This window comes from Mytilus galloprovincialis, chromosome 4, assembly GCF_965363235.1.
Source record: "Mytilus galloprovincialis chromosome 4, xbMytGall1.hap1.1, whole genome shotgun sequence".
NCBI lineage: Eukaryota > Metazoa > Mollusca > Bivalvia > Mytilida > Mytilidae > Mytilus > Mytilus galloprovincialis.
Genome location: NC_134841.1, coordinates 37,629,604 through 37,645,426, shown reverse-complemented (window position 1 = coordinate 37,645,426; position 15,823 = coordinate 37,629,604). Strand labels below are relative to the sequence as shown.

At 31.0% G+C, this 15,823-nt stretch overlaps 1 protein-coding gene across 1 annotated transcript in view; it reads right to left on the bottom strand.

The window, feature by feature from the left end:
• Positions 1–624: 624 nt before the first annotated feature.
• Positions 625–15,823, bottom strand: part of LOC143072057 (synaptotagmin-4-like) — a 43,156-nt gene continuing 27,957 nt past the window's right edge. The window contains exons 2-4 of the mRNA XM_076246838.1: positions 11,818–12,635; positions 4,743–4,866; positions 625–2,966 (exon numbers count right to left, since the gene is read on the bottom strand). Of these exons, the coding sequence (XP_076102953.1) occupies positions 2,659–2,966; positions 4,743–4,866; positions 11,818–12,635 (1,250 nt within the window). The 3' untranslated portion in view covers positions 625–2,658. The remainder of the gene's footprint in view (positions 2,967–4,742; positions 4,867–11,817; positions 12,636–15,823) is intronic.

The following is a 15,823-nucleotide window of genomic DNA, read 5'->3' as shown; positions in this document are numbered from 1 at the left end:
ACAAAATCGCATGCAGAACTTATCGAACAAGATTAAAGACTAATCCTTACAATAATGATTGCTATAATAACAACACAGTGGTAAACAATGAATAAACCTATTTGGTTTATTTTGTGACCTATTTGCCATCATGGCATTTCAATATTTTCATTCAATCTGTGTGCTCAATCCGATTATCTCTGCTTATATCGAAATAAAACTATCATAATGTTAAGAAGATTAATTCTTCTCTTCCAGAGATATTTTTTGGTTCAATTTTTTAATGTCACGAGACGAAAGCCACAATTTAAAAAGTAATTCTTGATCTTTAGTAGGATAATCAATTAAGATCGAAGACGGCCTAACACTGGATATAACAACTGAATGGAACAACATTATTGAATGGTACAATGATAAAAATTGAGGAAACCATGGCATTCATTGAAATCTATAGACTTCACAACGCAAACCCCACCAAAACTGAATTTATTTCCAGAAGGGTAAGCATATCCTGCTCCACATGTGGCACCCGTCTTGTTGCTCATGTTAGTACAAACCCGGTTAAATTCTAATAAGGTAGGTCACATTCGTGAAAAGGCGACGGGACTGTTTTCTTACTGTTAACAAAATAAACATATATTCCATCAGATTTTTTATTTTGCAAATAAAATAATTATCAGTTTATTACTGTGATGTTACAAGGTATGACAAAATACATACTCGTAGTAAAAGAACTGTAAAAGTATGAATATATTTCAAAACCTTGTACAAGAATAGAAGCATTCACATTACAAATTCAACAAAATGTTTTCACATTGCCTTTCTATGATGTTGTATATAAAACATCAAACTTAATATAATAATCATTCTGATTATTCCCATTTCTCCCCAGATTACGGCGTATCATTTATATAGTGATTTCAATGATTAAGTCATTTACTAGAACCACTTCAAAAACGTCTATAGAGAAAGTTTTATAGACTCGAATCTAAAATTTTAAGTTCAATTAATTTTTCTGTATGTTTAGCCTAGGTGTTGAAAATGTCCTTATTAATTTGATTATAGTTATGTTATAGCATTCAATAAATAGACTCCCATACTTTTGTGATTATTGGATATTTTATGGTTTGGATTTCTTAACGAATAACAATATCAAACAAACAAATAAAAACCTTCAATTAACCAAGCAAATTAGTTAACCCTTGCTTCTGTGGATATCGTATTACTTGGCCTAGGCTTTCAAGTTTAGTCGTTTGTGACAATATATTTCATATCCGTTTATTGATATATACCATCTGTCTTATTGTTTGCTTAGATATATTCAAAAAATGACTTAAAATAGTTTTAATAGGCAGATTGAATGATTGTTGGTAATTTCCTTTGAACTCTTAATCGATTTATGACTTTTAAACAGCGGTATACTACTGTTGCCTTTATTTACCATATGCTGAATTAAATCATTTTTATAACGTTTTTCAATTATGACCAAGGATCCTCGTCTTATGTTCAAAACTAGAAATGTCTTATTTTAATATTGCAATTTTGAATTGTTTCTTCTACGTCAAATTTATTAACAAGTGAAAAAAATAATGAGCATAACATACAGACAAAGGCAATTATTCACATTTGTCAAAACAATTAACATCATAACTTCATGTGTCTAAAACTATATTGCGATAATATCTGCTTCCAGCATGGCAAATATAAAGCAATTTCCTTTGCAGCTATGATATTTATTAGTTTTCAGACGATGACTGCTACATGTCTATTATTTGTTTAATATGTGTTATCACCTTAAACGTTTTTACATGAAGTGACCAAAGCAGATAAGTTTATAAACACACATGACTTAATTAATTTGTCCTTAAAGGAAATGAAAGTAAATTATTCAAGTAAAATCCTCAAATATTTTGCAAAGAATAAATTCATGTTACGGTGAATAATAATTCACCTTTTTGTTAATACTAGTAAATCAAACAGGAGAACTTTAGACCTACAGCTCAAAAGGAATAAATCAATGTTTTCCTTGGACAAACAATCAGCAGCTGGACAATATCACTCCTAATCTTAAGATCTTTATTAAAGCTAAAATGATTACTATGTGGGTGTGATTAAAACTGTGAACGTGTTCTTTTCTAATTCATTTGATTTTGTTCTAAATGACATCAGTAATATATAAACTGAATCTAATTATTATCCATCTTAAAATAGATGCCAGATAACCGAAAACAACAGAACATTTTTATATCATTATTTTTCAATGCATTTCATGACAGACACGTATCTCTGAAATTATCGATAAATCAATGCAATTACCATGTTGTAATATAACGCTAAATAGTTTAGTTCATTTCAAATAAATGACTTTTTAAAATCTGGTTGTCATTTTATGTGAACCGTAAGAACCAATTACGTTTTCAAATATGGTTGCCCTTTTATGTGAACCGTAAGGATATTTTCAACTACAGGTTTCATTTTAAAACCAAATGTTGTTTTGAACGTCACTTTAAATGTATAATTTGTCACTTCTGAAATGTACATTATATATTTTGCATTATATTACAAATATAGATTTAACTGTTTCTTTCTTAGTAAAATATATCTTTGTAGTTATCCTTAACAACATTAATAAACATTTTCCAAACACAATAACACATTTTGTCAATCAATTACAGACAATCAACCTGTTAACTTGTGCCATTCAGCAATCTGTTTTCTTGGACAGTTCATAACTTCATTCCAATGATGGATTTCTTGTGGACTGGCTTTAGACCCTATCTCAAGACGTCCAACGACTTCATTTTTGGTCATCCTATCCCAGTCTAAGACAAGGAACTCTAGACTAATATTTGCCAACCCTTCATTATAAGGGACGTCAAACAAAAACGATTCATTATAAACAGGGTTCAGTGTTCTCTTCTTGACATGTGTTTTCTTTTTAGCAATTCTTTGGTTATTGTAAAGTAAGTATACTTTTATATAAGGATCTACAATATAAAAAGATAGGAAAATGTAAACAACAAAAAAACTAATACTGTATTTTGCATAAAAAAGGTTGTATACCTTAAAGCTATTTTATTTACTTATGACTAGTAAGCGAACTTGACAAACAAGGGTAAAGAAACGTTGATCAGTTTCTAAATTCGTTCCTAAGTTGAATTTTGCATGTTTTTACGAATATCATGACTGAAAAGGCTAACTAAAGCTATATACGCAACCGGTCTCTCGTTTCATTTAAGTTAATGTGGTTCCCTTAGTTTTTGTTTGTTATCTTGATTGTCTTCTTAATCAATGTAACGGGTTTGCACAAGGGTAAACTCTGTTCACCTTACTTTTGGAAGTTACCTCGCGCGCATGCATTAAGAGATTGAAAAAAAGATCATAATCCCGAAGCTCTTTGATAGATTTACCGTCATCAGGAATGTTCAAAGCCAAATATGTGAAAGCGAATGATTTATATGAATCGTAGCAATTGAACAGCTTTATGACCCCAAAATAACCAAAACCATCCAATCTGCGTTCAATCTGCGTTCAATCTGCGTCTTCAATTTAAAAATAAAAATATCAGTTCTGTATTTGAAACATTCATATTCTACTATTCCATTATATTTTCTGTTTTGCCTTAGACTTTTTATACTTGTTCTAATTTTTGTTCAATAAATCAGTTTCGATTTTCGATCAGTTAAACGATTTGAGATGTACCAATTTGTAAACACGTCAACACAACACAAAAAAATATCCCAGACAGTTGATATCAACTAAAGCAATGAATTTTAAATTTATTGTCTCTTCGTGAATAGTGTTCATGCGTACTACATGTTGACGATATTTGTCTACAGTGTTTTAAATAGTCGTGCTCTCTGGTGGAGTGACGGGTAAATAGCCATAATTACTTTGCAAACACAGTGTTGTTATTTAATTTCATTTGCTGACATTGTTCAAAGTACATATGGTCAAAACTGGTCATAAATTACTAGCCCTCAAATTTGATACCAAATTAGGAAAAACCATTCAATATGTAACCCGTTGGAAAAGTATTTAATTTCCTGTGTTTCTATTTCAGTACCAGATTGACCACTCTACCGCTGTTATTGGCGTGTTTATCGCACCAAGATTGCTCTTTGATATGATATATCCCCAGTAAACGATAAAATGTTCCATATATGGTATTATTTGTCAATTAATGAAACAAATCTGGAGATTGCCTGTAGGAACATTTTCATATGAAATCTAAGCTGTATTGATTTGCCGTTTCACTATGACTCTTAGTCAGTAATTCAGTCTGTATAAATCATTTCATAAAATTCCAAATTGTCTAGAACATTATTGATTGTAGGCGAAACTATACTTCAAGTTATATGGAAAGAGATGTATTTATCAAATAACCACAAAAATGCAAACATATAATTCCGTCCCCAAAACGACAAGGTTTTGTGGGATATAAGTCTGTAGTTTGCGTATATATTGAATAATGAGGGGTGAGTTCGATTTGCATATCTTGTTAAATCAGATGTTGGTGATATTATGAGAAAGATATGAATTGCGTATATTAAGCAATAATGATTTTCTTTTTACAAATTGTGACTTGGATGAAAAGATGTTTCATTAGCACTCATACCACATCTTCTAATATCTATGTCCACATTGTAAGAGTTCTCTTTCCATTTAAAAAAATCAACAATCCCAAAGCCGTCCAGTTTAAAAAAGGCAGATGAGTTCTACTAAATTCAAACAAAATAATTTCAATATTTTATCATTTGTACCTGACAATCCTGTTATGTCCATTTTTGGCAAATTTCTTGCTTTTAGAACTACTACTGTGAGTCTATTAGCCGCTGGTTGATAACATAACGATACCAGTATTTCTCCTCTCCCCTGAGTTTTCAACTACAAAATACGAAATATGCAATATCAGTATATGTGAGTCTATGATTTATGATTCCGTCAGACTGACATTATGCTATCAGTTTTGTCATTAATAATTAAACGAACAACTTCTATTACATACTATATGTAATCCTGCCTTTCAGGTGAAATGATATACTTTGTCGTAATATAATGGATTTGTATGTGTTGATTTGGCGCGTTTTTGTCAAATAAAATTCTATCAGCGAGTAAATTATTAATAGCAACTTTAACCATGGCCGGTTTATTTTTATTCAGCCCTAAAGGAATGAAAAATTTATGTGTATACTTGTGATTTTCTTATCAAAAGATAATTTTTTTTTCATAGTTTATCATTTCTTTTGCCATGGCATTGTTAGTTCGTTTGTTTACTTAAGTGTTATCTTAAATATTCAGTTGTTACCTTTTACCCTCGTCAAAAACAGCGATGCAAACATATACACAAGTTGAAAAATAGAATTATTAAAATTTGGGAATGCTGATTGCAAGCAATGTCAATAATTCTGAATATTGTTATCATATACAGAAACCAAACAATAAGTATGAAAAGATATAACTTTATCAGAATACATTAAGATATCATGTTCCTTCATCATTAAAACGGATGTTGTTCAAATATACACTTTATACTAGTATATATAATTATAATCGACATGTTCAATCATGAATCAAATTGCAGAGCATAATTATCAAGATTTTATCCATTACTGGATTATACTTGATATTTAATTCCTTGATATTCTCAAACAAGTTATATGAACTAGACATCAATTCATATCTTTCAATGGCAATTATCATGGAATATTATTAACTGAAAAATGAATCTTAAAACGGAAAGGTTAAACCTATTCATTTAAACGATCAAACTTCTCTTTTAGTGACATATTACATGAAATATTGTATTGACTGTTCCGAACATGGCTATAACAACGTAATGTTATTGCTTTTTCTGGTGGATGACTTTGTTTACAGTGATGGGTATTGATGAAGATGCCTACTTTCACAGGAAATAGACATCCAATATATAATGTAATATTGGTATCCGAATAGACATTTTTACTACAGCTTTTGTTTCGACAAATTGAGAAAAACAAATCAATGCAATAACATTTGTTGAAGACAATAGAATAAGCGTAATATAGGTCAGATCACTTTGTAATAACAATTAGTTAGAAATGCAAATACATTTCGAAGCAAATTTGGCTCTTGTCTACTCTAACATCTCTTTTCTCTAAGTTATATCTATTATACTATTAGAGAAAATTCGTCTTATTTAAATCGAACAATAAAACAAACTGCTAATATTATAAAATGTGACTGATCGAAACATCCTTTAACTAACATGAGATCTTTTTAAAATAGCATGTTGTGTAAATTTTAAAAAGGGAAAAAGACCTTTAAATAATGACATGTAAACTTTAAATGAATATCTGCCGACGCATTTTTTGTTTAATATTTTAGAATTATTCTTCACATGAATTAATATAAGACCACTATTTGAACGAAATGCTCATGGGAATAACTGATGTTTTTGAGCAGATATAGTCTTCCTGTCGACCATATTTCCTAGAAAATCAAGCCCTCGTTGTTTCGAAACTTACAAGCTGTGACCATGTCAATACAGATAAAAGCACTGCTTGATCAAATGCAGCACTGATAATTGGTTTATCATCGATTTACCCGAAAGAAAACCCCATACATATTGATATTGATTGGATACAATGTAGGATTGAATTATGAAAAAAAAAACACCAGCGCTATGATTCTTTACAATCTATGACAGACCTCAGTACTATGCAGACCGAATCGATTAAACTGTAAATTATCCTTTTCTTAATAAAAACAGGAAAGATCATAATAAAATCCGATAGATTATCGTGATTATAATTAAAGTCCACTCCTTGTGACAACATGCCAGGTGCATTTTATAGCATTTTCCTTAATGGAAAAAAGTGCAGGTATTCTGTCGGATCAATAGATTTCTGATGATACAGTCGTAGACATAATGTCTCTGTTCAAGATGTCTTTTTTTCTGTTGTGTAGTCTTTAACTTTTTAATTTCTTAATGTTACAAAGAGGTGTAGATTTGATATTCATATTAGTCAATTCAACCGTAGATGATTGCTAATTGTGTCTTTTCAATTTTTAGTTCTTTTACTTTTACCAATTTTTAAATCATCTTGCTTTTCTCCGTTTTCATGTTTTAAAACCGGAAAGATGATTGACATGCATTTACAAATACTACGCATATTTCATTGCACATTATTCAATACTGACCAGATATCTACATGATTTTCATAAATGTCATTTACCCACGCATAATCAATGTGAAAAATTCAATTTGTTTTGAAAGCCCCAAATCAGATTGGCATTCCGTTTAATGCTATGTCGTTATCAATCATGTCATATAGATAATGGGATTGTTCATATTCGATACCATATACAGTGTTTTTTTCTGTGAAGTTGATTGCTAAAGACGTATCGTTATGATACAAATAATATTTTTGGAAGTAAAAGCATGATGCAACTACATTAGCGTCCTTTAGTGATATTGCTTTTTTTCATTGTCTAACTTTAATGTCTGCTCAGGTCAAGCCATATACCCTAGGACATACAATTTCATAATGTTTGTGTTTCGGATTGCGTGGTTTTTGCATATTGTTAATAAAAATGAAAGTTTATGGTCAAAATGCGTGTCTAAAGCAGTAAAATTGGTACCGTTTATGTTATTCTCGCAATAGTTGGGACATCATCCGGAAATATATCACGCACTCCTATTTTAAATAGTCCCCTCTCAGTTTTATCTTCTATGAAGAATGCAGTTATTCATTTTTATACGTTTGGAAAACATCATATATTGATTAACCATGCAAAACCACTTTGGGCTTGCTTTAAGTCAATTATACAGGTTGTTTTTGATTTGTTTTGTTTTAAATATTGTTTATCATTGAACACAAAACAATAATTAGTCAATTATTGACTACACATGTTTCTGGAACACCTAATCTAAGATAAGTATTTAGTTTAATTATTTATATTTTTAATAGAAGATTGCTCAGTTCGTACATAATGAGCGATACCAAGCTTTTGTGGAAGATCAATAGGTTTAACTTAAAATAATCGTATATGGTAGTTGTAGTTTATGTACACTTGTTTCAATGGCATTTATACCGAAGCTCAATTTTTACTTCCTTCTATATCATACAATCACTTCAGAGAAATTTAAATAAAGGTTATGACAGTCAATAACGATGGACAACAACGAAATCATGATATTAGGGTTATTCTTCGTGTATTTCTTATAAAATTTAAAAAACTGAAGATCAATATATATAATGAATTTTAACGGATAAATTTGATCGTTAATGTTTGTTCCAGAAAGTCCTGGTGATCAAACAAATGAAGACTTTTAATAAATGTGACTTCTATCAAAGTCTACTCAGATGTGCGGTATTTCGCCTCTTAGAAATGAAAAGAATCTAGCAGGTTATTTTGATGTAAAATATACACAAATTCACATTGATTGAACACTGAAACATGAAAAATACGTCGGAAATATTTGATATAACTATTCATATTAAAAAAGCTTTGTCCTTTTACAAAATCATTTGGGTTTTATAGTTTACTAAGTTGCCGTTTGCAATCAACTTGCTAGATAGTGAAAGGTTCTCGGTATGAAGCAAGTGTGATGTTATCTGACCTGTTTTTCAGAGATGGCTTTCTGTTTAAAAAAAAAAGTGTGTGTAAAGACCGCCTGATTGTCACACTTATTGAAATCCTATTTGCTTTGATATATACTCCCTTCATAATCATGATTTTTAGATATTTTTTTTCTAAAAATTGTTTCCATGGTAGTTAAACTATTCCAACAGCACATTAAATATTTGATAGATGAGTGTGTGTTATATTGCCACAGTAACAAATATTGAAAACATGATATAAAGGGACACCATCTTGGTTGTGTAAGGAATTAAATGAACATAACCTATTAGTGTTGCCTGCTATTACAGGGACTTAGTCTTAGTTGTGCATAACATTAATCATTTTTGGTGTTAAATTATCCACTTTATCTATTTCTGAAGTAAAACATACCAATTTTAAGGACACAATAACTGTTTATCAGATAACAAAGCAATAATTCGTTGTTTAATAAAACAATATTTTGAACTAGCAACAAAAATGAAATGTCATTACGACAAAAAAAAAATCATTTTCAATTCAAACCGTTTTTATACAGGTGTTAATGAAGAGCAGGTGTTTTAAAGTTATTCCAATTAATACAAAACCGACAGTCAATCCCTAGAAAAAGGTAGTAAGAATAATTTGTACTATACTACACTTGCTTTATGCATTCAACTTTTCAGTAGCAATGAATAAAAACATGTTTATCTGTTTGTAATTCCAAAAATTGCAACTTGGTTTATCATTCTCGCCAGTTGACACGCACTGTAAAAATGTGCCTCAAAATAATCGCTGTTTGCAAAAAAGCCATACTGAATTATTTTTATTTATTGATTCCAATAAAATTGTTAATGCAATATAATCGAGTAAAACATATACAGTGTGACCTTTACCCTGTGCTCTTGTGAAAGGTCATTTGTTTCTAATTGTTTGTGTAGGTTTTTCATTTTCCTAGTCTTTATCACTTAGGTCTTATCTTCTCATTTTATAACTACTTAAGAGACATTTTGGTCAGAAGTTAATGATCAGTAACAACCGTCTACAAAAATGTTTCATGATTATCTAGTAACGAAGATGAATAAAAGTTCCGGAAACGACCAGGAAATGCAATAATAAAAATTCAATATTGTCTTATGTTTTATTTGACGCCTACCACTTGATTCAAGCCATAAATGTGTCTGACGCATTGCTAATGAACCTAAACATCAGACTTGGATTAATCTATGACTAAAATGAACTGAACGAATTTTCGTTCCAGTAAAAGTATATACATATATGGTTTTGGTTTGGTGTGTTACATTTAAAACAAAATTTATCTACATCGCAACAGATAACGGATAGTTAAAACAATAACCCCTAAAAAGAATGAGGCGATGTATATTATGACGTACGCGACTGTTCATAATTGTTAAAAGTCATACATCATATACACATTAAGAATAAGTATATTGTTGCCCTTTTAATAAGAGAATATGTATGTATTAGCGTAATGCAAATGACATGAATCCCTGAAGGTGCATAACTAAAATAATTTAATGTAATATTTTGTCTATACACCTACTTATCGTATTGATTACCAATCTGTATGAGGTGAACCAGCAAAAACGGTTTGATCTATTTAGGGTATAACAACATTTGGAGCATAGAATGTGCTTCGTACATTAATAAATAAAGCCTTTTTTTTTTATCTGTTTTAGAACAATTTATAGATGCATTTTATGCAATTGCTTGAAATATAATAATACAGAGCTAGCTGTAACAATGAAAGTAAAATACCAGTTCACAAATAAAAAAAAAATACTTTATAGGATTTCGTCCCAAATTTAAAACCTTTTTTACTGCTAGAAAAAAATATGTCTTGCTTGTTTGACAAATGTTTAACGATGCTTAGAAATAATTTATAGCTTATTTGGATTTCTTTGAGTCTGTTTGAATGGTTTTAACAATATAGGCGAGTACTATTAGTTACCTAGTGTGCTAGTGCCATAATACGGTATATATGGGGTCAGTAAATTCCATATGGGTTGAGATTGAAGCTCGAATCCCCATATGGAATTTACTGACCCTATATATACCGTATTACGTCACTAGCACACTATGTAACGAATTTATCATACCGACTATCTTAACGTGTGAAATTTAGACTAGTGACCTATCAAAATGAGCAAGTCTTAAATACTGTTACCATTAAGAAACAACTTTCATTGATCCTACAAAAACAGATGCCAACAATAACAACTTGTTAGGTTTAAATGTGTTTTATGAATTTATTTCAATCTTAATCATCAATTTCTTTGTCTGTTGAAACCTTTTAGATTTTTTCTTAGAAACCGTTTTGTTTTTATAAAGGGACGTTACACCACTACTAACCCTGTATGAAATAAGCCCCTCCTTCCTTCTTACCTAATATGGAATATAAAGGAACGTAACACCAAACTTAACCGTGTATGAAATTAACCCCGCCTCCCTACTAACCTAATATGAACCATACACGGTCTCCACGCTGACGCTTTTAACCAATCATATTCCTAGAAATGTATAGGAGGTAAGATAAATCAAAATATGCAAATAAATTGCAATCACAGGCAATTATAAGAGGCAATTCTATGCCAAACTTGTATCTTTCACGGTTAAGAAAGCCAACTGTAAAATGTAAACCACTTGTCAGGAATGTGACAGTTGTTATCCATTCGTTTGATGTGTTTGAGCTTTGAGTTTGCCATTTATGTACGATCTTTCCGGTTGGATTTTCCTCGGAGATTGATATCTTTGTTATTTTACTTTTTACTGCACATAAATACAGTACTGGTCATATTTCTGTGAACTTAAATTTTGTTGTTTGTTTATGATCTTTTGTAGATATTGTTGCTGTTTCCTGTTAATGATAGACACTACGACAAGGTTCTATGTAATACAATTTCATTGTAACGGTGACCTTTTATGAGTTTATTAACTACTGTCTCAGTCTACATATCTACACATGGCAGGCAACATTTCAATATACAGTTTTACATAGTTTGTTGCATTTATAAAAGATATTCATATAGATTGAGCTGTCAAAACAATGGAAGAATTATAATAAATAAGAATAGAAATAACAAAGAAATAATAGAATACAAGTATCTAAATTTCAATATTCATGTATGGTAGTTGAATTCATAATGCAAAGCATGTTTCTTCTTTATGCGTTTATGTCAAAACCAAACGGCACCAAGTTTATTCTAGAATAAGTTAATTATGAATTGAACTTACCGTTAGGTGACGTGGACAAATTTCTTTGCAGAGATTCATCTCATTCTTAGAGATATCAAACTCGTGCAATGGATGTATTACTTCACCAATTATATCATCTCGCGAGAATCTGTCAAAACTCAGCACTACAAAGTGAAGGGTGATATCAACAATCTGATTGGGGTTGATTCCATAAAATGTGAATGTCTCGTCATATTGGGGGTTCAATGTCTTTCTCAAGACTCTAGTTTTACATTTGTGTCTTTTTTCTGGTAGAAGCTGTAGTTTTATGTAAGGATCACATCCACCGAGACTAGGGTCACGTGTTGGCAAGTCCTTGACGTTTACTACGGTCACCAACAGGGCCATCTTTTGTAAATCGTATGCAATGGAAAATGCCATGTTTCCTAAAGATCTCTGTTTTTCGTCTGGCTGTTTCTCGCGCATACTCTCTTCTTTTTCGTGGATCATTTCTGGCTTGTTATCTTTCTCATTTTCAATATAAGCTTGGTCAGGTGATCTCTGCTTACTTCCTGGTTCTTTTTCTGAATGAGTGGAATAGGTTGGTGATAATTTTCTATCCCCCGGAGATATATCCTGTCTAGTATGGCCTAATGGACTTGTCGCTTTGTGTTTAATTGGCGTTCCAAGTGGCGGGATGTTCTTTTTAACACCGGAACTCTCTTTAAGACCTTTTTTAATGGCAGTTGAAAGGCGACTTTGTGCTAGACGACTTCGACGTCTTCGATAACACTTGTAAGTGACCACAGAAAGAAATAAAAGGCAGCCTATCACTCCAAGGCATATGGCTGTAATTCCATATGCATTTATAGCATGTACTGAAAATAGAATAGAATAAAGAAAAAATTACCGTTTCGTCATAATCATATCTTTCAATATAAAAATATGGAATTATTTGATTAAAAATTGATGCAAGTAAAACTATGTCTCGTCTAAGAATAGAAAGTTTATACTTGACGTAAAACAAAAACAAAATATACAAAATACATTATTTTTCGATTTACAATATATTGTGATCTTAGTGGGCGTGTTTTTCATTGGAACCAACTGTGCACCTCTTCGTGTCTGCATTTCTTTTATTTATATTAGGTCTACTTCATTCATGTCATCACGACATTGATATGGATTCTAGCATTAAATTTTATGTCAATAATAGCTATAATATGTAGAGCATTTCAAATTTGACAACCGTTTCAAATTTATAAAAAAAAAAAGGATAATTATAAGGCAATTCATTTAAATTTAAAATACGATATTGGAGAGTGTTCCATAAAAAAGTAAGTCTAATTTGTTTTGCCATATACCTTAACGTGTTATATGTTTAAGATACATGCATTAACTACACTAGTATTTAAGTGAGTTTTAATGCACCGAGAAGAAGTGTTCTAGAAAAGTGATTGTGTACCTATTGACTCGACAGAATAATTATCATGAATATATTAATATTTATACATATATGTATTACTAAATTATTGTGTTAATCGAGTACAAATCAATAATTTCTCATTTTATCGACTGACACATACGATGCAATATTTTTTTTATATACCACGATTATTCAATTTTAAAATTCATCTGAACATTGCATCAAATATTTTTTATAAATCCTTGATTGCATCTATAGGATGCAATAACACTACAGGATACATTATGCATTTGGTACTGTTGCGTGCGCAGTCATAAAGATAAAACGGAGATATAATAAATACCAATGGGACAATATGAATCCATAGGTAGAATAACGCACACGAAGGCATTGCCAAAAACAAATAACAACGAAAAAACAAAACGTTGTACACAAAACACTACATAGAGAGCCCAAAATTGAGCATTATGACGCTCCCTTCGAAAAAAAAACACTCCAAAGAAGCGGGTGTGATATCAGTTGCATACTCTGCTCTATTATTGACCTCTGTCTTTGAATGTGAATTGAAAACAATGACGTGTGACTTCAAACATACACGCACTTACAACAATTTAGTCGTAAACAATAGAAATTAGAAGATGTGGTATAAGTCCTCATGAGACAACTCTTCACCCAAGTTACAATATATAACCAGTTAACAATTATCGATAGCATTTTTATGAACTGAATATCCAGTATAAAGTCAACGTAACACATAGTCAAGACACATTGTGAACAAATTTTAAGGTTCCACTAAAGTCAAAATATAGGACACTTCATAAACATCTAAACTTTGCCCTGCATTAGTTATAACATTATTCGTCCATACCAATTCTAAACAAATTAAGACGTCTTGCAGGCCTCCAGATTTTTTGGAAAATTTAGTCTTCACCCCAAGAACCGTTTTGGCCACAACATAACAATTTCAAGTTTATTTACAATTTACACAGTGTGTATGTGTTAAGTATGTTTAAATGAATAAATGTTCTCATAGTTTATGACTTTATTCATTATAGGTTGAAAAATACAGGCAAAGTTTAGATGTTTATGAAGTGTCCTATATTTTGACTTTAGTGGAACCTTAACTAAGAATACCAAAAAGAAATAAAAGAGAATAGATTCCATTTCGGGGATTTAAAAGAAAAAATGTATATTTGGAAATAAACTTCTAATGTCAACTAGTAAACCAATAAGCTGACTTAAACTTTAGAAAATCAACTGGTTTGTATCCCTAAATACTCAATTTGATAGTGATACTACACGTCAATTCAAAGTTCACAGGAAACAAATCTTAAAAGCAATATCACTGGAAAGTTAAAAAAATACAAAACTGTCAAACATCCAATACATATATGGATTTGTTTAAATTTACATAATAAGCATTTAAATTCGATGTTATTGTATTTCATACACTCATGATATATACATAAAACTTTCATGTCTTTTTTGTGTCTTTTGTTCGATTTAGATATATTTATCTAAATGTAGGTTTTCATAATTGTGCTAGACAGGTCAAACAGTACAACATGATCAATCTGACAAGGCAACATCCACACTATACAGATCAAGGATATACAATATGATCAGTAAAGCAGGGAGATAAAAGAAAAGGAAGCCAAAGGGACAATCTAGCTAGTATAAGTGTTCTATTTCAATTCAGAAAGTTTTTTTTATCTTTTCATCAAATTCACAACCAGAAAGAGGGACGAAAGATACCAGAGGAACAGTCAAACCTCATAAATCGTAAAATAACAGACAACGATATGGCTAAAATCAAAAAGACAAACAGACAAATAATAGTACACAAGAAACAACATAGAAAACTAAATACTGAGCAACACGAACCCCACCAAAAACTTGGCGTGATCTCAGGTGGGGAAAGAAGATCCTGCTTCACATGTGGCACCCGTCGTGTTGATCATGTTATTACAAACCCGGTAAATAGTCTAATTCGGAAGGTCAAATTAATAAAAAGGGAAATGTTATAAAATTGCAACAAACGCAGACCAAACGCTTTAGAATCCATAAATGTAAAATGTTGGTGAACGTTGACAACAATAAAACATTGAACACATTACATGTCTAAAATGTATCCAAGAAAAGATTGTTTGTGGCAAAAGAAGGTCGTAAAATCAAGTTTCAGATTGATATGCAAAAGCAATTTCTAAGCAAATAAAACAAACACCAAAATGAACCATTTTTAGTAATAGTGATTTCAAACAAGAAGGCCAGGTTTGATCAGTTGTCATCAAACGTGTTTAGAACGAATAAGCCTGACAAAAACGCCAAAGTATATGTTCACGACAACAGTGGGTCGTTTAACGCTTATTACAGTCAATTTCGATAGGATCTTACGACGAGCATGTAGTAATACAGAAAATAACTTGATTTGAAGAGTTGATTTCTCAAAAGACAAACATTGTCATTCATACAAAAAGGTATGAAAAGCAAGGTTAGTTTCGTTAGAATTTGAAAATGATAATACATTGTGTAATTACATGCCTATTGGGGAAATAACCAGACCAAAAGACCTACGTAAAAAAATAATCGCTCATGGAAATAAATTTGAAGCCTGCTCAAAAGCCGTATAAGATTACAACC